At 40.4% G+C, this 23,767-nt stretch overlaps 1 protein-coding gene across 1 annotated transcript in view; it reads right to left on the reverse strand.

The window, feature by feature from the left end:
• Nucleotides 1–2,639: 2,639 nt before the first annotated feature.
• The window catches only part of LOC134152683 (leucine-rich repeat and fibronectin type III domain-containing protein 1-like protein), a 44,253-nt gene continuing 23,125 nt past the window's right edge, over nt 2,640–23,767 (reverse strand). The window contains exons 2-3 of the mRNA XM_062598253.1: nt 13,054–14,448; nt 2,640–3,348 (exon numbers count right to left, since the gene is read on the reverse strand). Coding sequence (XP_062454237.1) covers nt 2,838–3,348; nt 13,054–14,429 — 1,887 coding nt within the window. The 5' untranslated portion in view covers nt 14,430–14,448 and the 3' untranslated portion in view covers nt 2,640–2,837. The remainder of the gene's footprint in view (nt 3,349–13,053; nt 14,449–23,767) is intronic.

A 23,767-nucleotide genomic window follows, 5' to 3' on the forward strand; every position in this document is an offset into this window, starting at 1 on the left:
CAGGATTCTAATTACCTGCGTCTGCAGTTCCTCGCTCAAGGTGGCAATAGGACTTGCTTCTTACGCAGATAAACAGAGACCTGATGGAACAGAACAAACCTTTTACCCTTTGCAGCACTGGTTATGACATTGTTATTGTTTCTTCACAATTCCCCCATTTTTCCTCCATCATCTTTCTGAAAATAAGTGCAATTGCAGAGGGTTCATTGCTGGACACTGACTTCCTGCACGTTCACACCAGTATTACTGAGACATGAGGAGTTGAGAGTCATTTTCCAGTAACTTCAGCCTCTTAAAAACAACCTGGAGAAACACACCAAAACCCAGTTCCACTTCTGAGGGAGAAATACTTAATAACAAATCCAATTCTACCCCAGTACCATATGCAGGCAAAGATAATGCTAGCACAACTCACACTGATTCCCTTTCTTCCCCTAAACATAAGCTGGAAACCCAAGAACAGGACAGAGCAGCAGGTACACAATGGACTAACAAGCTGTCCCTGTCTGTGGTACAAAGTGTTAGCAAAAGGACTAGGCAAGGTCGCTGTGATATGTATGTCAGGTACACACACATACTGAAGTGTTGAAACACAGCATTTGCAGCTACAGTCTGAACCCCACATGATGCTGCTAAGCAAGGGAGCATTTTCATACTTAACAGACAGATAGGAACCAAACACAATGGCATGACAGAAATGGCTAGTGGACAGAGAATGGCAGGATGTTACCTGAAGTGGATTTAATCTACAGGTAGGCCAAGCCATACATGATACTCACTGCAATCAAGCTGCAGTACTTAAGAAAACCATCATTACCACATTACTCAAATTCCAGCATTCCATCTTATGACTGGCCAAAATGAATGAATTTGCTCTAGGCGGTGGATATGGCAGTGCTACAAGAGCATTTATGAGCAGGCACCATGGACAGGGGTCAAGTGGCTGCACCTTAAGAATACCAGCAACGAGTCAACACCCCGGAAGACAAGCCATTCACACAGTGCAGACACACTCACCATCATCTACATGAAGAGAGGCATCAGTTTGCACAATTGCACATACAGTTTTTTTTTCCAAGAACGCTAACATGAGCGTAGTCATATACCCTTATTTCACTTTCACAAATATACCTGAAAACAGACCCCCAAATTACCTTTTCCTCCATTTATCTGGGAATCAAAACAGAATATTAAGAAAACTCTCCTACTTTGGCAATTAATAAGGCTAACTATATTAAAAAGTGTAATTTTATAGTTATATTTATTACTTAATTTCATGATCAAATATGTTACTTAAATGCTTAAATGTAAACATGTAAATGTTATGTGTATATAAAAAAAAATAGCTTTCAGCTGTCCACCATATAACTTTTCTTGGCCCATGCTTTCATATCCAACCAAGAAAAAATATTCGTAGTCAGTTAAAGGGACAATGTTAGGAGAAATACCTTTCCTTTTTGTTGACTTCTAAATTGTGACATAATCACCTTGAAGGACACAAGCTAATCACTTAGCTCACAAGCCTTTCCTGTCATTGTTTTCATTACATTTCTTGCAGTTTCAATAAATAAAGTTATTCAAGCTTTCTCTTGCTTTGCTTTCAAAGCCGAGTACCCCAAAAATGCAAAGAGTCCCCCTCAAAGGCGGCAGCAGCGGGGACATTTTGTTTAGTTAAGGTCATGACTTCTCTTAGGTTTCGCAAGAGCTATTTCAAAACCTAAACTTTGGGCCCATCTTGATCTGACAGTATTCCTTTGAACAAAAGGAACATCTAATTATTCCGTACGAATCATTAAAATGACTTGCATGTAAACATTTACATAATTCATCTTTTGGCCAGTTACATTACACTTCATGCAGTATCACAGAAATAAGAGACTGGTATGAAAGCCATCTGAAGATGCAGTGTCACAGTGACATAGTGCAGTGTGCCTCAGGACACAGCAGCTTTAACCTGCAGGTCCTCACTCAACTAATTTACAGAAAAAGGAGAAAGATACCTCAAGTAGTATGCTTTTAGAACAGAAGACTATGGCATGGGTTTCAGCATGGCAAATATGTGCACAGTGAGGCGTATCTAATTGCAACCAGTTTGTTAAGTTTTACTAATTAGGAAGAACAAAAGAGGGAGCTTCTTACTGCCCAAGCAGAGGTAAGTCTGACTTCCAGGAGGTTTCTCAAAAGTGCGGTCTCAAGAAATACCAGCTTTTATGAAACAAACAACACGAGTTGGTATTTCTGTGACAGTGTATAATTCTGAGAGATTATGCCGAAGTACTTTCAATATTCTTTCCCTTTTTAAAGAGCAGCATTTTTTTTTCCGTATAGGGAACCTCTGTGTATTTTATTTCTGTTGTGAGCAGCACGTATACAATGCATCTGTGACAATAAATAACTTTGTATTGAGAACCTAGTAACTTTTTATAACAAATCATTCCTTAAGAGGTGAATAGTTTAGGCTGCTAAATAATTCTGCTATGAAAAAGGAAGTCTGAGGATCCTGAGAGTGCACCTTTGCTGCTAGTTGGTAAACAAAGGAACAAATAGGGCAATTCACTGAAGACAAACCTAGTCACAATTTAGCTATGCTGCTGTCTTGATACCAGAGGTGTATGCTATAAAAGAACCAGTAAAAAATCTTGTAAACCACACACTTATATTTAATATATTGAAACAAAATAGTTAAGAATGCAAGAACTGTTTACAGATTAAAAAAATATTTTTAAACCATCTGATCTTAAAAATAGACAATAGTAGTGAAGCTTAAAATACAACCACTCGCATTAAAATGTTTCAAGCAATACCACCTTAGCACGTTCTGTTCTGTCAAACAGCCATTAAGATAGCGCATCAGTTGTTAAAAAGGTTGTGTTTGTTGGAGTCACTTTTTCACAGTCCAAATCTACAACAGTTTTTCCTTTAATGGAAGATCCCGAACAATCCTGCTGCAAACTTTCCCGCCTCTCTGTGAGTTTAGAAGTGGAGCGCGCCATCGAGCCACTCTGGCTTCCGTTGGTTTGAGAGCAGACATTGTTAACCTTCGTAGCTTTATTTTTGTGGTGGTTGTTGTAGACTTTATATTTCATGAGGAGGATGAAAATGAAAACAAGAACTGAAGCCACGATGATTCCACCAATAATGATGATCATGGTTCCTCCAAGAAACTGTGCATGAAGGGATCGGCACTGCTTGTATTCTTCCTGGGTTGTGAACTGCACACATCCGATCACTCTGGTTGCAGTCAAAGATGTCAATCCATCATCGTAAACGGCAAGAACACAAAGGTCGTACTCACGTCCTGCAACCAGATCAGTCAAGAAGAAGGATTTACTAGCAGCTGGAATCATCCTGGAAGAGAAAAGGAGTACAGTAAACATTCACATTTATTGAGCCTAAAGAGAGAGCTCTTTAACTATCAATGACCGCTGCAAGAAACTAACAGACCAGTACTCTAGCATGGCAAACAGAAGCAGCAGCAAAAACCTAGCATCCCCAGGGTTACTTAGATGGAATGGAAGATGCGGATTTTAGCAGTGAAAATCTCTTTACCTCGGCCATTTCAAACAAATACGGTCTACAAGGCACAAGTTTACAATAGATCTACTGGTTTGACTTCTATCTTAAATTTCTACAGTTCTAGTATAAAAGGGGCAGAATACACCCCATGCAAACTGCAATACAGGCAACCTCTAAAAAGCCATAAAAGAACTGAAGCAACATATTTAAGGACTTAAAAGGCAGAAAAGGATGAAACACAACACTATATAATCAAAATGTATTTTAGTAATTTTACATTTCACATGTGTTTATAGAAAACACATTTTGAAGATCTAGGAGAAAAGGCAAATTCAAACCTTTGGTCCACAGATTAACCTTATTTCCATCTTCCAACTGCTCCGGGATGCTCAGTGTCTCGTAACCAGGCAACCAGTAAGAACATTCAAAGCAAAGCAACTGTACTTGCACCTAAGTGATAGCTTCTGTAGCCAAATAACTGCACATGCTGACTTTCTTACCTTGGTGTCACCCTATCTTTAAGACTGTTCTATGTAAATTCAGAACTTAAATTTCTTTTCTCACAAAATTGTGTCGGTACTAAACAAACAGATGAAAAATATCCCAAGAGAAGAGCTATATACTATGTCACAGAACTCCCCCAGACCATAGTAATGCCCATACAAATAAAAATATCTCATTGCAGATCAGCTCCTTATAAGCTATGGTTCTATACTCAGCTCAGATTCCTCCCTGAAGTAAAGTAACACTCTTGCAGAGAAATCACTGAAACTGTGTCCATTTATAGTGTCTGAGAATCTGGCCTTCTGTCCTCTACAGAGTGTTTTTTTAAAAAAACAAAGAATTCTAAATTTGCTTCTATTTAAAAGGGGAAAAAAATCCCTAAGTAGTTAGTCTTTTTTTCCCCTTTTACATAGGAGCAAATTTAGAATTCCGAACAGTTATCCAGGAGACTATGAACCGTTCATGCTTAGCCTGGAAAGAAAGAATCATAGAATTGGTGAGGTTGGAAGGGACCTCTGGAGATCATCTAGTCCAACCCTCAAACGAGTGGCCATACGGAGACTGAGCCCATGACCTTGGCATTATTAGCACCATGCACCAACTGAGCTAAACCTAACCCCCTAAAGAAGAGCCATACTTTCAAAAATACATTTCTCCAAATACATGGCTGCTATCGCTTCAGTTACAGCAACAAAACTTCCACTCTCCTATCCATGTACATACAGCATCATAGATTCATAGAAACACTAAAGGCAAAGACCAACACAGGTCTCTGGCCCAACTTCCCACTCTGAGCAGTACTATCGCAAACAGATGAGGTCAGCCACACCTCTTCCTACTTGACACTTGAAAACAATCCATGAGCCCACCATGCACCACTGAGCTGCCCTCCTAGAAAATATGTTTTTCCTCATATCCAATGCCAAACTGCCACTCGTGACCAAGATCTTAATTAATAACAGTAACTTCCAAATCTGCACAGAATATGGCCACATGCCATGGCGAGACTTCCACTACAGAAAAGACAGGGTTTGAGGAGGCTACATGAAGAATCGTTCATGAAATTAAAATGCCCAAACTACATTAACAACTCCTAATGCATACAGCAGATTCAACCCTTCTCAGCGCTGCACACATTACTTTATGGATGTTGCTCTCCGATTATACACGTCCTTTACTGGCTGAACACAGAGCACAGTGAATCCTCAAAGTACATCCCACTCTTTGCTCTTCCCTCTCCTCCACGAATTTAGTTCAGCGATGTCATTACATGTTATACAATGCCAACAAAAACACCAACGTACTGTTGTCTCACAGGAACAGGACTCTAGAAAGCAAATGACTCATCGTTCCTTTGCTTTTCCAGGTACAACTTTTGGTAACATACAGCCGTTGATTCTCCCACACTCACCACGTGAACGTCGCCCTTGGCGCTCATCTGGCTGGTGTGGCTGGTGCTCCGCAGAGCGCCGCTCAGTTTGCTCTGTGGCCTGACATTCACCTTCCTAAAACACACACCATTATCAATTATCAGACATGTAACTAATTAACTTTTCAGTCATCTGTTCAGCCACAGTTCAGTGACCAAACATGACGGCAGATGGACCGGAGAACACCGTGGCTCAGACTAGCCAGCACTCTTTCCTCATCTATGTACCTTGAAGGCTAGTTCATTTTTGGGTTTTCACGTATTCCTCCCTCCTCCATCCCAGCCCCCAAAGCACCAAGTCAAACACTAAATTACATAGAAACTAAGCAGAACAGAAGAATCTTGGTTGGTCATAAAGGGATGCAGCTGACAAGATCGTGAATTTCTTTGCCTGTCTTCAACACTTTGGTGGTTTTGATCAGGCCTCCCATAAAAATATGTCTGACTACTACACCTAACCACGGCACAGAATCTAAAGTTGTTCAACATCAGCAAAACTCTCACCAAACCTCAGGGCACAAACATGCAAAAAACAAAGGAACCCTGTCAATAATCTCTGCAGAAAAATGCATTGTTTGGAAGACTGGATAAACAACGTGAAACAAAAATCAGGAAGCACCACACAGAGTTTCTTTCCAGCACTACACTATTCTAGTCTTTATGGGTCTGGTCATCTTGGAGAGGGAGGTTTAAGTGCAACATATGCAAGTAAGTTTTTCTAACTTAATACTCATATTATTTGGCCTATTCTGCAGCTTTGCTGCTGATTTTTCTCTTTTATACAGTTCTTCATGGCTTTATTGTGGAGAGTATTAGATGAAATGCTAGGCACCATAATTCAACCGATTATCAGGAAGAGCTAGGTATAGTACGTGCTGTATTACTGCATGCAGAGCCACTGCTGAAATGCTATAGTCTTTACCTTCAAAAAGAGGAAGTTCTAAACGAGGGCCTTCCTGACATGCTGTAGAACATATGGAAACTGCTAGACCATGTCTGCCATGAGATTCGCTGATCTCTAGGGAAGCAAAAGCCTTTTACTGGGCTACTTTGTAGTTTTTTGGTTTTTCTTTAATTCCACAAGAAGCCTTAGTATTTTATTCTGCAACAAGTGCCAACTAGACTTTTCTCAAAACCTCCATTTGCGTTACACGTTTTAGTAAGAATTAGCTTCATATTACTTGTACATCTTGCCAAAACTGCGATTTTTGATGCAGGTCTGTCAAATCATTTTCAGTAACTGAAAGCATGTTATCTTTTCCACTCCACCTCCAACGTCACAGAAGTTTGCATGTGCTTGTATTTGGCCCGTAAGCACCATCTTTCAAGAGGAGCAATACCAGAACAGTAACTGTCAGATTTAAACAAATAACTGGTGCAAGAGCAATACCATCTATAAACAATAATCTCCGCCAATGTTTCCTCTGCAAGCTGCAGCCAGCCAGGAAACAAGTAAGGTCACTCAGTGAAAACTCAACTGTAAAATCTGCTTACAAAACTTGTGACAAAATCTCATTGCGAGACAGAAAGTATTTCATAACAACACTGTCAACAAAAGTGAAACAAACCCAACAGCTTAAAAACTCAATGGGCCGTTTTATTTGGAGTCCATCTAGTAAGTGTTGCCCATAGAAAGATGTAGTGCCGTTTCCTAGACTGCCTCTCAAATTAATCATTTCTACTTTGGCCAACCTGCCTCCACTCATCTCCCATCCAAAGCTGCCGTTTTAAAACAACTGCAGAACGGTTTCTTTTCTATGATTTAAACTTTTCAACTGGGAGAAGGTGCATGAAGAAAGGAATAAGGAGCTTGAGGTGTTGGAGGGACTCCAACGACAGAAGGTTTTGTTGAACCGATTCACTGTGTGGGCAAGGTCCAGCACGTCAAGGGCATGCTGTGTGTGCATGGCACTTACATACAACCTTCTAGGCAGGACCCAGAAAGGAAATGCTGGGTTCTTAGTCTTCTGTAATGCACTTGACCGGTGCAGAGCTATAAAACTGGTAACAGTTTGCTATTTGAAATCTTTCATTATTCCAAAGTCTTCCATTCCACTGCACTAAACTAATTTAAGAATTTTTGAGCATACGTAGCGTGGCTGATACCAACTGCTTTTCACGCAACAGATGTAATCATTGCTATATTGATCTGGCAATATATCACCTTTTCCCCGAGAGTGACAGCTCTGCCCTTTAAGCAACAGTACTTTGTACTTAATAATAAAAGAGATCTGCCTCTCAATTTTTATATTTTTCTCTCAACAGAGAAAACAAAGATATACTATCAACAGCAATATATAGTTTCTCAGTTATCTATATGGAACCATCACTATTAAATATCAGTCTTCTAATTTGTAACATGTAGTTGCAAATAATTAAAAATATGATGATCACTAGCCATGAAAGAATAAATTCAATGCTTAGGACCTAGCTGAGAAATACAGAATCACCTTTTAGAAGCTGCTGATCATTCGATGAAGCACTGGCAGACAAAATAGGAGCACCTGCAGTTCTCTTCAGGGGTTTTGCACACCAGTTGCTGCCCTACTTTTCTCTTGCACTTTGAGGTAGGCTGCAAGACAAAGACGGCCCTAATCTTTCACGCTTAACCAATCTGATGATAGCCTTCTATGATAGCATGACTGGCTGGGTAGATGAGGGGAGAGCACTGGACGTTGTCTACCTTGACTTCAGCAAAGCTTTCAGCACTGTCTCCCAAAACATCCTCCTAGGCAAGCTCAGGAAGTATGGGTTAGATGAGTGGACTGAGGTGGATTGAGACCTGGCTGAAAGGCAGAATCAGAGGGTGGTCATCAGTGGCACAGAGTCTAGTTGGAGGCCTGTGGCTAGTGGAGTCCCCCAGGGCTCAGTACTGAGCCCCATCCTGTTTAACTTCATCAATGACCTGCACGAAGGGACAGAGTGCCTCCTCAGCAAGTAAGTTTGCCGATGATACCAAGCTGGAAGGAGTGGCTGACACACCAGAGGGCTGTGCTGCCCTTCAGAGAGAGCTGGACAGGCTAGAGAGCTGGGCAGAGAGAAACCTCCTGAGGTTCAATAAGGGCAAGTGCAGAGTCCTGCGCTTAGGGAGGAAGAGCTCCATGCACCAGTACAGGTTGGGGGCTGACCTGCTGGAGAGCAGCTCTGCAGAGAAGGACCTGGGAGTGCTGGTGGACGACAAGTTGACTAGGAGCCAGCAATGTGCCCTTGTGGCCCGGAAGGCCAATGGTCTCCTGGGGTGTATTAGGAAGAGCGTTGCCAGCAGGTTGAGGGAGGTGGTCCTGCCCCTCTACTCAGCCCTGGCGAGGCCACATCTGGAGAACTGTGTCCAATTCTGGGCTCCCCAGTACAAGAGAGACATGGAGCTACTGGAGAGAGTCCAGCATAGGGCTACAAGGATGATCCGAGAACTGGAGCATCTGCCCTCTGAGGAATGGCTGTGAGAGCTGAACCTCTTAGCCTAGAGAAGAGAAGACTGAGGGGGGATCTTATCAATGTGTATAAGTATCTGAAGGGAGAGAGTCAAGGGGATGGGGCTAAACTCTTTTGAATAGTCCCACGCGATAGGATTAGAGGCAATGGGCAGAAACTGAACGACAGGAAGTTCTGCCTGAATATGAAGAGGAATTTCTTTATTCTAAGTGTGATAGAGCACTGGAACAGGTTGCCCAGCGAGGTTGTGGAGTCTCCTTTCCCAGAGATATTCAAAACCTGCCTGGACACACTCCTGTGCAACATGCTCTAGGTGACCATGCTTGAGCAGGAGAGTCGGACTAGATCATCTCCAGAGGTCCCTTCCGACCTTACCCATTCTGTGATTCTGTAATCTGCAGGCTGCTGCATAGACTTTTGTTATATATATATAAGTATATATGTATATACAGAAAGAGAGAGAGAGAGAGAGATCTATCAGTATGCAGAATAAATGCATCTTCATCTGTACATATGCACACACATGTGCATCCCATCAAAACGGCAAAGACGACAATAGCATGGCTTCTCAAATTACTCACTGCTTCCCAAGGCTTGTATAATATTCATCATAACTACTGTTTTAGTATTGAAAGGCCAGTTGTGCTCTTCCCCAAGGCTAGCACCAAAAATCTGGGCAGGACTCTTGAGAGATGGTCAGTTAAATTAAAATTATAGCATTGTGAAATCCAGGCTGCACAGGAACTGTAATCAACATCAAGACTGTAAGCTCTTTAAGAATACAGATCCATCTGTATCTCAGAAGAGGAAGAACTGCACAAAGTGGCTATTACAATTCTTGACTTGCTCTACAGACTGCTGTACAACTTAGTGCCCGACCTTTCTTCTGAAAACAAATAAGGCTTTTACCTTCAATACCAATGCTTTCCACAAATTGCTATCTGCACCTTAATTTACTGGTCTGATTGTTGCTACTCATCTTGCCAGATGCTTCATTTTGATACAATTTTCTTCCTCCACAACTAATACCCGCTTTCAGTTTTGATAACTAATTCTCACCACTATCCCAGGAGAAAGGTCAGCATGATAGTCTCTATTTCAGAAAGGGAGGCAGAAGTTAATTGACTCAGCAGAAGCAACGCAGTAAGCAGCAGAGCCAGAAGCAAAGCTCCTGCTTTCCTTTACGTATTCAACACTGGGAAAAATGCTGCATGGCTGTGTGTTTTGAATTTCCCAAACTGGGAACAAGGGAAATTACGGTGTAATTATGTAAAAATAACCATGCACAGGTTGCACACATTTTTCTCATGCATGTGACTGGAGAAACTGGCCTCAGTCTAATAGGCAAATCTGGGAGAATATCATCTTCCTCCTTTTCCCTTTCACAGGATCCCAACACAGACACAGATGAAAATGCACTTATCCACAAATTTTTTCCCAGAGGAAGAAGAAAATGGAAAGGTGAGGAAAAATAAAGGAGTTGGGAGCAGGCAGAAGGAAGACGAACTATTTAAATTCTCAAGAGAAAGCAAAGTTACCATAGCAACCACTCTTCCAATGGTGGAAAGCATACACTGGGTTTTAATACCGCTCACCTTGACAAAAGGGACACGCTTCTGCTGCATCTTGCACTACTTAATATTTTTCCCAAGCAGGAAGCTATCATCTGCTAAAAATAAATTATAGAGCAGAAATGCTATCACCTGTGCTCTAGGTGAAAGGAAGCTTGCCATCTTCTGTTTAACTCCTTTGTTGAGATGGAAGCACCGCCAGTGCTGAGTATGCTACTACACATCTCTCTACATCTTCATACATGAACAAACTCACTACATGAAATAGGTGTTTAGGCCACTTACCAGAAGGACAGCCCGCAAGAGGCTTTACATAGGGTTAGCACACAGTCTGTGGTTCCCTAGCCCCTCAGGCCCACACTGTCCATTAATGCACTCTGCTTAAAACACCCATGTGTTTATAGTGTAACTTAGAGTAACAGCTGCTCAGATAACTGCAAATGCAGAATTACAGCCCAATTATCATTCCTGTCATTTCACTACAAAATTTCCCTTAAGAATCTGTATTTGATGATTGCTCACTGTGGGAACTGAACAAGAACACATGAATTTTTCATCTTTAGGAGGACCATTATACTGTAGTCTATTACAATGTATTAGCTGAAATCACTACTCTGTAATTTAAAGCATAAAGTCTTTCATGACTTTGTTACCAAACTGAGCCTCTTGGTTAACAGGAATCAGGGTTGAGAAAGAGACATGTCAACACGGTGTTTTTCCTCGTTTCCTCTGTATAGTTCTTCTTCAGGTCCGTGGCCATTGAGAAGCAGTATTCAATTCAGCTCTTTACAAACAGATCTATTAATGAACTATTGCATGAGTCAGTCACATATTTTTAGAGACTTTAGAAAGTTTAAAACTCACTGAGAGTGAATTGTTGCGATTGTATGAAGGCTGTCAAACCATCTGACCAGCTGCTATGGCAGGGATGAATAACCCCATTAAACAACTCTTTTATCCCACTGGCAATACCTCTGATGCAGCCGTCGGATACCACTGCTAGCCGATCATACTAGCTCTAGCTGCTTCTCAACTTTCTTTGCTTGGATTTACTTGCTAACATGAGAGCTGCATAAAATCCCTTTAGAGATCCCGGTCACAGCTACTGCGACATCTGTTTCACTTTTCCAATAATTTCACAACTTTGCAGTTCTTTTAAACAGAATCATCACAAATGTTCTCACAGCTGACAATTAAACAAGGCTTCGTCTTCCAGCAGCTCCTCACCATCCGCACCAGATGCCAACAAAGCATCCCCCCCACCCTCCCTTATAAGGTCCGCGCTGATCTTCTCCGCGCGTCCCTGCTTCCCTTCTAGCTTGAAGCCATGACAACGGCAGAGTGTCATCCTTCTTCAATGAGAGTGAAGATGGGCATTTTAAGGTGAGACTTTAAAAATCTCAAGCGACTGTTAAAAGAAATGCAGCTTGGAAAGTCTATTTAAAGGACTCATGCAAACAGTTTTTTTTTTTATTTTTCTTAAACAATCTAGTTTCTTGCAAGACTTTGCTCGCAATAGTACAAGCTTTAAATAAGAATCCTGGTGGGACACCTATGCTACATTCCTCTCCTTAGAGCACTGATTTCTAAAGCAGCATATTTGTACCCAGACTTTCAAGTACGTTGCTAGAGCTATTAGATATAATTCTCCTGTCGCTTTTCCACTCCGAACTTTATTGCCATCACCACATAATCAAAATTATTCCGTTTACAGAAGTCATCAACCTTATGAAATGCACAAGAGAACAACACAAACTCCAAATGCTAGCTCCCTCTTTAATGGCATGCTACCCCATTCTGTCCATTTAATCACAAAGGCCTATAAAAAGCTGTATCATCGGAAAGACAAGCACCGTTGCAGGAAGGAGCAGCTCTAAACTTAATCTGCATGATGCCCAACAAAACTGAGTATCAAATAGTTAATCCCAAGCAAATTTTACCAAATTAACTCCAGTGGACAAGTCTGTACCTTTAAATGCAAAGTCCACACAAAACATATCACCTAAAACTTTCTGTCAAACATCCAATTCATCCAACAGTTTTATTCCCAGGACTGCACACGGGTGGAGTAAAGGAAGTATGCTATGACTAACATGGGCTAAAGGTTCAGCATAGCATGCACAGGACATGAATAAAGCCATATCCATACAAGTGGAAGGCAACTACACATAACAGCTTGGCAGATCTTGATTTTTCTCTCTTCCTCCATATTTTTAGGTAAAATAATTACATTTAATTAGTATAATTTTAGTAATTAAAATCTCCATCCCATTTCCTTAAATACAGCAACTGAGGTAATAGTCATCAGCTTCACTCAGTCCACTGAGCCAGACTGCAAAGCTTAATTATGTCTGTAAGGAGTTGAGAGACCCTCAAGAGGCAACACAGAAGCAGACGTACTGCTAGTTTTAATAGTGTATCTCCTCAACAATGGGTGCTTAACAAGCAAAGTTTAAGAAGGCCATTGTCCCCTCATCTCCTCAGTTACTGCTTGCAAGATAGCTGTCATTATACCAAATGTTTTAAACTACGCTATCATTTTTTGTTACTTCTGCTTCCTAGTTCAGAGAAGTACCAGAACGGCTATGTGAGCAGGATTACCTGTACACTAATATGTCATCGGCAGAACTGTTATACTGGATCTGGTACATTCGAATCCCAGGGAGGTGATGCTGAGAAGGCCACCGTATAAGAGCAGAGGATGACGTCAGCTCAGCGACCGTGACAACCTTCTCTTGCTGAGCCTTTGTTTCATTTGGAAAACTTGACTTGGCAGATATAAGGATATCTGAAGGGCCAGGCTCAGCATCTTTATCACAGTTGGTGCTGTTAGCAAGGTTAGGGTATGGGATAACAAGAAGTTCAACTGGAGCGGTTGACTCTCCCGCAGCGTTTGATGCTATGCAGGTAAACGTGCCCTTCTCAGTCAGAGAAGTAGCCAAAATATCCAGAGTACCGTTCTCATAAGAAATAGTCCTAGATGTGTTAGAGACTAGTTTCCCGTCAGGTGAAATCCAGCGAACATATGGGTCCGGATCGCCAACAGCTTTGCATTTCAACGAAACGCCCTGGCCTTCCGTTACTGTCAATTTTGGGGTTCGGTGTGTTATCATCGGAGGTTCACAGACAAATTCCTCCTCTTTAATAGACCAAAAATATTTGCCCATCAGTTCTGGTGGAGAGGCACATGTTTCTAAATCGTCTTCCCTGGTGAGACGTCTCAGCCACACTAATTCGCAGTTGCAATGCAAAGGATTCCCTCCAAAACTAAGCACCAGAGACGATAGTGGAGAGCCTTTAGATTTAGCATACACTGGTATTCTGGAAAACAAAGGATCGGGAGGGATCTTTTTCAACTTGTTAGATGTCATGTCTAGCCGGGCAAGTTTGTGAAGATTTGAGAAGATTCCCTCTGGCACAAACTCAATGAGATTATGATCCAAACTAACCGTATTGACATTAGAAAGTTTGGCAATCGTTTCCCAAGGAACGTTAACGAGATTGTTGTAGGACAGATCCAAGTCTTCAATTGTTTCAATAAAGTCATCCAGTGACCCAGGCGAGATGTAGTTTAATTGATTGTTACTGAGTATTAAGTGCCGAAGATTAATTAAACCTTTGAAGTGATCTTCATTGATGTAAGTCAGCCTATTACTATCCAAGTGTAGGGCATGAAGGCCTTTAAGATCAAAGAATGCGTAAGGCATTATTTGACTTATTGTATTTCTCGATAGTGTCAAATGAATTAGATTAGTCATGTTTGCAAAATCCTTTCTCCTAAGTGTAGTGATAAAGTTATCCATTAACCTAAGTTCTGCTGTTCTCCTGTCAATACTGGGGGGCACAAAGAGAAGTCCAGTCTTCGTACAGAGAATTGTGAAGGATGGAGACAAGTTTTGACACATACATCTTTTGGGACACATCATGGCCTTCACAGCTGTGCTAATAACCAATAGATAGACAACCAGCCTTTCCATCGTAAGAAAAATAGCAAACCTAGAGAGGGAAAAAAAAAAAAAGAAATCCACATAAATATATTTTAATTGGACATCAGAAATAGATTTACATTGAAACTTTTATCACAAGCACACCTGTGTAAACTGGAAACACCTTCTGAGATATTAATTAAATTAACTGCTAATATTAAATCAGATGTTTTCAGAGCGAACCACTTCTAATTGTTTCCTACTTTGGCTCTGCTTACTTGTTGACAGAAACTCTCAAGATTGACTGTGAGGCAACAGTCCACCACTACAAGATAACAACTGCTCTGGGATATGCGAACCAGGTTATCTGCCTTCCAGCTCTTCACAGACAACCAGTCACACTCCCTCTCTGCAGTTACATCCTGACTTAGGTCCAAACCTCATTTCCACCTGCATATCTCCTGTTTCATTACTCTCAGTGACTATGCTCTCTTCCTGTTTGCCATTATAAATTTCTACTAGTTTGTTTGGTTTACGTCTTAAACTCATCTGTGTCCCCCCTCAGTCTTACTTATCCTGAGTAGTGAGCTCTTTGGAGAAATGTGTATTTTAAAAAAGCCTCTCCATCTCCCCCCAAGAAGGTGGCAGGGCACTAAGATTTCTACAGCAAATAATGAGGAAGAGAAATACCTTCAAAGGCATTTCTGAAAAGCAAGGTTATATTCAATGAGAGAAACAGGTGTATATAGATATATATATATATTTTAATGTGAAATATAGGTAACACCTTTGGAAAATAAATTTTATAATTACACGTTTCTGGTCACTGAAATTATCTCTACGAAATCCTGTATATGCCAAGTTTTTCCCATTGCATCTGAAGTGCTTGCCTGCTATACCAAAGGAAAATTTTCATTTCTACTTTTCCTCCAGCTGGCTGAAAAATTATTAAGCACTAACTGTGGTGATTCAAACAGCCACAAGGTAAAGCTCATAATCTGCAAAGTAAAGGATTCAAACTATGTGTTTTGTGAGAGCATCCAGGTACAACCCTATGGCAAACTCTATCTAGCTGGCAAGTCCTACTCTGTTTAAGAGAGGAAAAACAGTTGTCTTTCTGAAAATGAGCACATTTAGTTTTACTTCATATATAAACCCTAGCAAACCAGAGATCACAGTTGACTACAGTTAATTCCACAGACAAATCCCTAGCTGCAGTGGGTAAATGCAGAATACCATAAAAACAACACGCCATTGCCTCTGAGAACAAGTGATGCAACACAGTACAGAGTCTGCAGTTGGGCCTCAGGTCAGGGATGACTGCACAACCTGGCGAGTCAGCTACGTAGCAGAGGGGGCTACAAAAGGCTTGGGTTGCATAGGTGCAGTTTGGGGTAAGTCAGCAGATTCTCATGGAATACTTTTATTTTTTTCCTAGACACTTTGGTGATTTCCCTGAGCCAGAGCTCTTTCACAGGGAAATGGACTTTTAAGTATAGAAACGCAGTATCATAGTACTGTTGCATAGGCCAGAAAACAGATCAAACTTAAAGCTCCACAGAGAAAAATCAAGTTTTCTCAGAGTTAACCCATCATTTATACAGTGTTATTACTTCAATTAGGAGAGTGAAAGTCAAAGTTTAAACCACACGCTTATGTTTCAACCAGCATGACAAATTCATCTATTAGAGGTTAATCTTTAGTTGCATGCAATTCTAATCAAGTCTCTGCAAAATATTTTGTAAAACAAACAAACAAAAGAGACAAACCAACCAACCCGCCTGGATCCTCAGTACAGCTGAAGTGTGTGCACTGCAAGAGGAGCTGGCGGGGAACAGGGCTGGTTCAGCCTGGAGAGGAGAAGGCTTCTGGGAGACCCCCACGGCAGGACCCCAAACCAGGAGGTTTGGGGAGATGGTGCCAGCCTCTTCACAGCAGTGCAGTGGGAGGTTGAGAGACAAGGGGCAGAAATTGATACAATTAAGGTTTGTGCTGGATACAAGAAAAACTCTTATCACCAGGAGGACTGTGAGGCAGTGTAGCAGGCTGCCCAGGAAGGTTGTGGCATCTCCATCCCTGGATGACCCAAGTGGCCAAAGCCCCAAGCAAGCTGGCCTGATTTCAGAGCTGACTCTGCTCTGAGAAGGAGGCTTGGCTAGAGCCCTCAAGGCTTATTCCCACCTCTGTCATCCTATGGTCTAATGTGGTTATCCCTGCATTTTTCACACTGCAACTATAACTCTAGAAACTTTCACTTCCACATGCCTGATTTTTAGTGCTGGTTTCAAATTCCAATTCAAAACAATGATTTTTATACTTGACAGTGTGTCAGTTCAACCTAGAAAACAGTAAGATAAGTTTTTCATTAAGAACGGCTAATTTACTGGAAAATATATCTTACAGTAAAGGTTACACAAAACTAGTATCTATTTTATACTTACACTGTCTTTATCTTTTCCAATAACTTTCCCCTTAGTAATGTTTTTCTTCCTAACCATGTTCTCCTCATCAGCTTTTATAGTATTTAAGATAGCACACCACTAGCTTTCTCTCTCAAATATTTGCTTTTTCAAGAAACACATTTCTATTGTAACTCCATCCTGTGCTCTGAACCTTTCTCATCCCCAATGGCTCCATCTTTTGACTCCCACTAGGTACAAATGTTTAACGGATATGCAATTATCCAAAACCAGGCTGAGTGCAATATTGTAATTCTCTCGTTTTGTCATTTGCAAATATTAATGCATTTTAATGGCTTAACTACCATCGGGGCTGTAAAAAAGCAGCACATAACCACCTCACTTAAACCATTATGCTGTTAAAAAAAACCAAAAAACAAAAAAAAAACCACGTTGCTAATGTGAAACCATGAATCATGGCACTAAATTATTTTTAGAGCCAACAATAAGCACAGTGCAATTACTCTTATAATTTCTTTGTGAACAATCATATATGTTGTAACTGGAAAAGAAATGTTGCATCCAACTGAATTACTGCTGTTGTCCTGGATGACTATTAAGAGCAGCTCTGGGAATATCACCTAAATATGGCATCAGGAACATACCTGATTGCATGATACTATATATGTCCCGCTCTTCAAAACACAGAAAGCCTTTGCTACCTTCCCCTGCACACTTGCACTGTACACTACATCCACAGGCAAATTCACGCCTAATGTCACACCTGACATACTGCGCTAGAAAACAGCTTTGGCCCAACCAAAGCCAATTTCACCTCCCTCCGTCTCCCTCCACACCACACAGCTGCCCTCGCACAACACCGATTCAAGACCCTGACTCAGTAGGTGATGCAGACCAGGAAGGACCTCCAACACAAACTCCTATAGCGACTTTAAAGACAGTTTAATCTACAGCTTCTCAACAGACAGCTGTGGCAGGAGTAATTTGCGTGGTTATAAGACTATCTACAGAGTTGGGACACCAGCAAAAATCTTCTCTGAACTGTTGCTTGTTAACTCATTTCATCAGTTACCATCTGCACTGCCACAGCTTAAACTTCATGCTAAAAATTAGTTGAGATGGTCATGTCACTTAATAAAGAACGTGCTAGCAGATGAGCATGATTTACAGCCCATCTGCATCTCAGATCTTTTAGGGGTCATGTTCGATATACCTCATGGGAGATAAGTAGCAGACAGACAAGTATCCTCCTACAAGAATACATCATTAGGTTATCACTAGCTATCATTTGAAGTTTAAGTGATATTTAGAGGAAGTGATGCTTAATTCCAATAATTTTCTATTGCTATTGACCTATTCCTTTGCTCCATCTGAAAGGAGTTTGGATTGCCTTTGCTGTGAATTTACATTATATAACAGACTCATTTAACAGCTTTGAATTGGTACTGTGGCATAAAGAGATTTCTTACACTCTTGGAAAGTCACACATGCTTCAGTGTGAATAATAAAGCAACTGCAACAAAATGAAATTTCACCAAAAAAAAAAAAAAAAAAAAAAAAAAAAGAGTCCTCACTTTGGTCCTTAACCAAGTGCTTTTGCCTGAATGGCACCTTTCTCCAATCTGACACAAATTTATTTCCGCACAGTCGGCATCCTTCTCTTGCACTTACTTAACTATTAATCTTACTGAAATTGTTAGCAAAATATATTCAAGCACCTTCTTTCCATTCCATACTTGCTTAGGTTTTTTAAGAGGTTGGTTTTAGTTTTTGCACAGTGGGTTAGTTTTAGTTATTTCAGAATAGTCTTATTTCTATGCTTTAGTGCTGAAGCCATGTTATTCAACAGTCAGCTGAGACCAGGTAACATGTACAAAACACAGAACTACATCCACAGCTCAGAAATGAATCTCACTTCGGAGAGCTGCTTTTTTCCACACTTACTTTTCTAAAACCCTTAGAGCTAACCTTAAAGTCAGATGAGGTACATCTACCCTTGACATAAGACCACCTTGGAAAGCCCGGAAACATGCTTCATTTTAAAACACAAAATGTGGGCCTGACACACAAATACAGCATCTATTCAGCACTTTTCTACACCTTACAAATCTCATTCAGCTCACGTTTAAGAGATGTAACTACATTTGTTTGCGTGACTCATCCTCCACTGAGGTAGCTTACTGACTCCCGTGTAGAAGAACATGATCTCCAACCATTCTAGATCTAAAATGCCATGACTATCATATAGCACAGCTTACTCTTTAGCATAATCAAAATTTCAAAAATAGAAACTCTAAATCACCTGAGTTTGTTCCAATAAAATCCTAAGTGATTACATTTCTAATAATGCTCTCAGATTGCCTCATACTGAAAAAAATACATAGACCTGTAGAAATACAAAGCATCAGTATTACAGTATTACTTTTTGAGACATGTTCACCGCATGCGACAGCTCTTGCAAGTGCAAGTTGTTCCAAATGCAGCTTTTTTGATTGTCATAGTCAATCAAATAAGACTGTCATAGATTGACAGCCTGCTTATTGCACAGGACAGGTGCTTACCATCTGCATCAGCAGAACAACAAGAAAAACCTCTTTCTTCAGGGAATATTTATTCTTACTCTTTTCTGGCACAGAATTAAATAGCACACTGGAAAAGTTTCTGTAATTTGCCAACAATAAACCACGTATACTTAATTTACTGTCACTAGCTCCATCCAAGAAAGAAACACTTGCACTAATTTTTTAAAATGCATCTTGCTAGTATTTTGACCCCTCCCCCAAAGACCAACATGTGGGAGTACACCTCTAGCTACACCTGGGCAGGGAGCTTCATAGCTGTGAATACAGTAGTCAGCATTTCTTTTGGAATATTACATTTGATCCTAAATTACTGTAATTACTATTAATACTAATATTTTTATCCAAATCACCACAAAATAGCAAAGCCCAATTATTTAAAGTTTAACTATTAACATAAGACAGTAACAAAATGTGGAATATTTATTCTTTTTCCTTGAATTATTGCTGAGAGATATCAACCATGCTACTGAACTCCTGTCTGCACTTTCCTTTAGCACCAGTAGGTGGTATGAATAATATCCACAAGTGCTTGGTTATCGCCTGCCACTCTGCAAGCAGATGGCACTATGGAAGCACATCTATAACAGGGCTAAGTAAATGAATGAAAGTTAAACAGTATTCCTAAATTTATCATGCTCACTAAGTTTAGCAGAAAAAATACCTTTTGCATGTGTACAAGGCAGTTATCACCTAACAGGCAATTCCTACTTTTGACTTTCAAAACACTGTGAAAAAGGGGAAAACCATGCCTCTTGTAATACCAGATGGGAAACAGAGGAAAGTGAATTTCAGATGAACATACGTTTTTGGACATTGATTCTATAATTCCTCAAAATGCACAGAAAAGCAACAGCACAATTAAGGACAGAATGGCACGGTTCCAAAAATGTTTCTTCTTTGCAGTTCAGACAGAAGTAAAGCCTGCTGTTCATGGTATTCTCAGTTTAAGAAAACAACAAACAAACTGCACAGGGAGAAGAGTATCCTTCCAGAAGATCTCAGAGAGGATGCTCAGCTGCCATCCACCAGCCAAGCAAGGGGTGCTAATGAGATCAGCAACTGCAGCTTGCTTATCTACCTTGAAACGGCTAAAGTTAAGTGCAACACACCATTTTAAAATGTCAGTTTCAAATTCGGGGAAATAAAACATGCACATGTAGAGAAATGTAGCCAAGATAATGTTACCCAATAAGCTATAGAGAGATAATGCTGAGCCAGAGCTAAAATCTCCTCTAGGGTGGCAAGAGAAGATTTCAGGAGAAAAAAACAACCCAGGGGGAAAAAAACCTTTACCTAGAAACACTTTTCTTCACAGGAAAGACATAAGGACCATGGTATAAAAATACTGTATAATTTAGATCACACCTTCTTACCTAGGAAAGGCAAGCTTAGTCCCTGATGGAACAGTCTTCAGCCCCATAGCATCTGCTGAATTAATGCCAGCAAAATCCCTCATGGCTTGTAGATCTGTACTAGAAAACAGCTCCTGATCGTAACTTCCTACCAGCAAACACCTTAGAGCTTGATGGAAAAGGTCAGGCTTTTTATCAAAGCAAAGATATTCCCCTCCAAGTGTCTGGAAATTTAGGAAAAGAGGCAGTATGGAAGCAGAGGACTCTTCTGTGTAAAACACTGAGCACCAGTCACTGGAGAAAGTTGCTGCTCAGTCTTTAACACACTTAATGCTTTCTCACTCCTCAAAGAGGCTGCTGGAATTTTTGTTTTAGGATAGTCTTCAAGCACTGACATATTTTACAAGACTATAAAAACATAATTAAACAGCTCTTTAGTACACTGAAAGTTAGAACATCTTGCTGTTTAAACTGAAATCATCTTACGAAAAGGGCCCAGGTAGACACTGTACGGACAGTTCTTCTAGGTACCGTAACCTCTCTAATATAAAATCCCACAAAAAGGACGTTTCCAGGTAAAGAGGACCAGAAGGTGAATCAAAGGTCTTAACTTTCCACTGTGTGTGACTTCATTCTAATATGGACAGTTAATACTGCAGTAAAGTTAATGTTCCTTCAATTGTTAAACATCTAATAATTAAACTTGGACACACACACACACAAAAGAAACATCACTATACCCTCTAAAGTCTTGCCTGATCTGCTCAGTCATGCACAGTCCTCCTAATTTGCAAGGTTATTTTAATTTCCTGCATGAAGGTTGAGCTGATGACTAGATTAGCTGGCGATAGAGCTCATGAAATGCACTGCAACCAGTTACATGAAATAAAGTGAATGTAGAAAATCCTGTACCACCACAACAAACTAATATCTTCCAGAACATTAAAAAAAAAAAAAAAAAAAAAAAAAAAAAAAAAAAACTTTGCAACTTGCAGTTTGCCACTTTACATATACTTTAAGCCTTTCATGGTTTGGCCTTATATAAAATACAGAATACTGCATTTAACACTTGCTTGCTATAGGACAACTTGCTGCAGCCAGCCACTAACAGTTGCTCTTCTATTGAAAAAACAGAAATGATCCACACAGACTTGCACACTTCAGTGTAAAGCCACTAAAATGAAGCTTTGTTAACCCAAGGGACTTGCTGTTAACTTGCTGTTAAATCAGTGAGCAGGAGAAGGGACAGCCCAAAGCTCTGTAAGAATCTGCGTAGAAGCCTGCACTCTATGATATGAGTGCTAAAAATAGCAAAGGGGCCAATTATGAATAGCAAGCAGCAGAAGTGCCGCAATGCTGGGAGCTGCAGCATCTTGATCAATGCACCTCTGAGAGCACAGGTTTGGAGCCAGGTACTTTGCATAAAGACAGCAACAGGATTTTCTGACTTGCACTGAGCTTTCACCAGCATATACCTCTAATCCAGAGAAATAAATACAGTTTATCAGTGCAGCTCTCAAAGTTTGCCAACACCTACCTCAGGGAATGCACAGGGTTTAGGGGTGTTACTGCAAATCCCGCCTCTGGAAGGCAGCCTACAGCAGAATTTCTACATTTGCACATTGCTCTCAATAGCATCATCACTTGACAGTCAGATCACTTGACAATTAGCTACAACAAACTAAACTTTTAGGTATGTTTCAGCCCTTAGACGAAAAACTTGGAGACAAAACCAGCACTGCATTTGCAATTCCTAGTTATGCTCAAGTAACAAAGAAATTACATCCACTGTCATTCAACAAAGAAACAGAGTAACTTTCAAAAGGGGTTTACAACCACTGCAAGGGATTATAAATGCCTCACGACTGTGGTACCTTCAGTCAATTCTGCTCTAGAAAAAATAATCCACAGAATATTTGCATGACCTGTCCCCTATTTGCGATTAAATCATGTGACATTATCCACAACATAAATGTTTATCTGAGTAGTAAGCAAGCATGCAGTGTGCTAAAGCAAAGCATGCAACATGTAACACAAATTGCACAGCACTAAATCTGAAACCAAAGTGATGTTTACAGACCTCAAAAGTGTGGTATTTGTGCATTTTCCATTGGAAGGTCTCACTCAGATATCATCAAGGACAATCTACTGTGCTCTTAATATATTATCATCTGCTTTACTTTAGCACACTGCATGCTTGCTTACTACTCAGATAAGCATTCAGATTGTGGATAATGTCACACGGTTTAATACTAAATTTAACAAAAACATCAGAAACAAAAAACATGATATGTAGTAGGCAATTTTTCCCGATGTAATTTTACTTTCTAAAACTACATCTGCAGAAATGTTGAGCTTACTTACAATGTCCTTCATTGGCATTAAAAATCCTGGAAAGTTGCATTTTGCGCAACAGACACTATAAACTGTTATTACTGGTGTAAGAGGAAAGCATCTACTTCTCAGGTTCATTCACTGTCTCTGCTTAAGAAGCATCTATCAGTGATTTTCATCGTCCACTTAAAATGCCAGCAGGTAATATGTCCCAGATGGATTATGACCTCAAACCTAACAGCACTGTCCATAGTCCAAACCTGCAAGGGAACCCACAGAGACGAACATAAGGAACTGCTGTAGGAAGTGCTGTGCATGACTCAGTTTGGAGTGCTCCTCACTTTGAGTCACGGTTGAATCAATGTCTGATTGTGAAACTAGGTGTTACCATGCTGATGGAGGTGCTGTCTTCTTAAAAGGAAATCATTATGCAACAGTCATTCTAACACTATAGTAAGAGAGGAAAAAGTGGAATTTTTATGAAGCAAAATACAAAGTAATGAAGTGTCCACCTACTACTATCAGGCATTTTGTATGGTAAGTTTTTCAACACTGATGTTACCAACTCTACTGTTTCCAGTTTTAAACCACCCCAAAATGCTTTACAATTGATGACAGCTAATGACACTTATACAGGGCTGGCAGACAATAATTTCATTACAAATCCTATGCCATCACAGTTCCCACCATTCAAAGTCTAA

Source organism: Rhea pennata, chromosome 32 (genome assembly GCF_028389875.1).
Source record: "Rhea pennata isolate bPtePen1 chromosome 32, bPtePen1.pri, whole genome shotgun sequence".
Classification (NCBI taxonomy): Eukaryota; Metazoa; Chordata; class Aves; order Rheiformes; family Rheidae; genus Rhea; species Rhea pennata.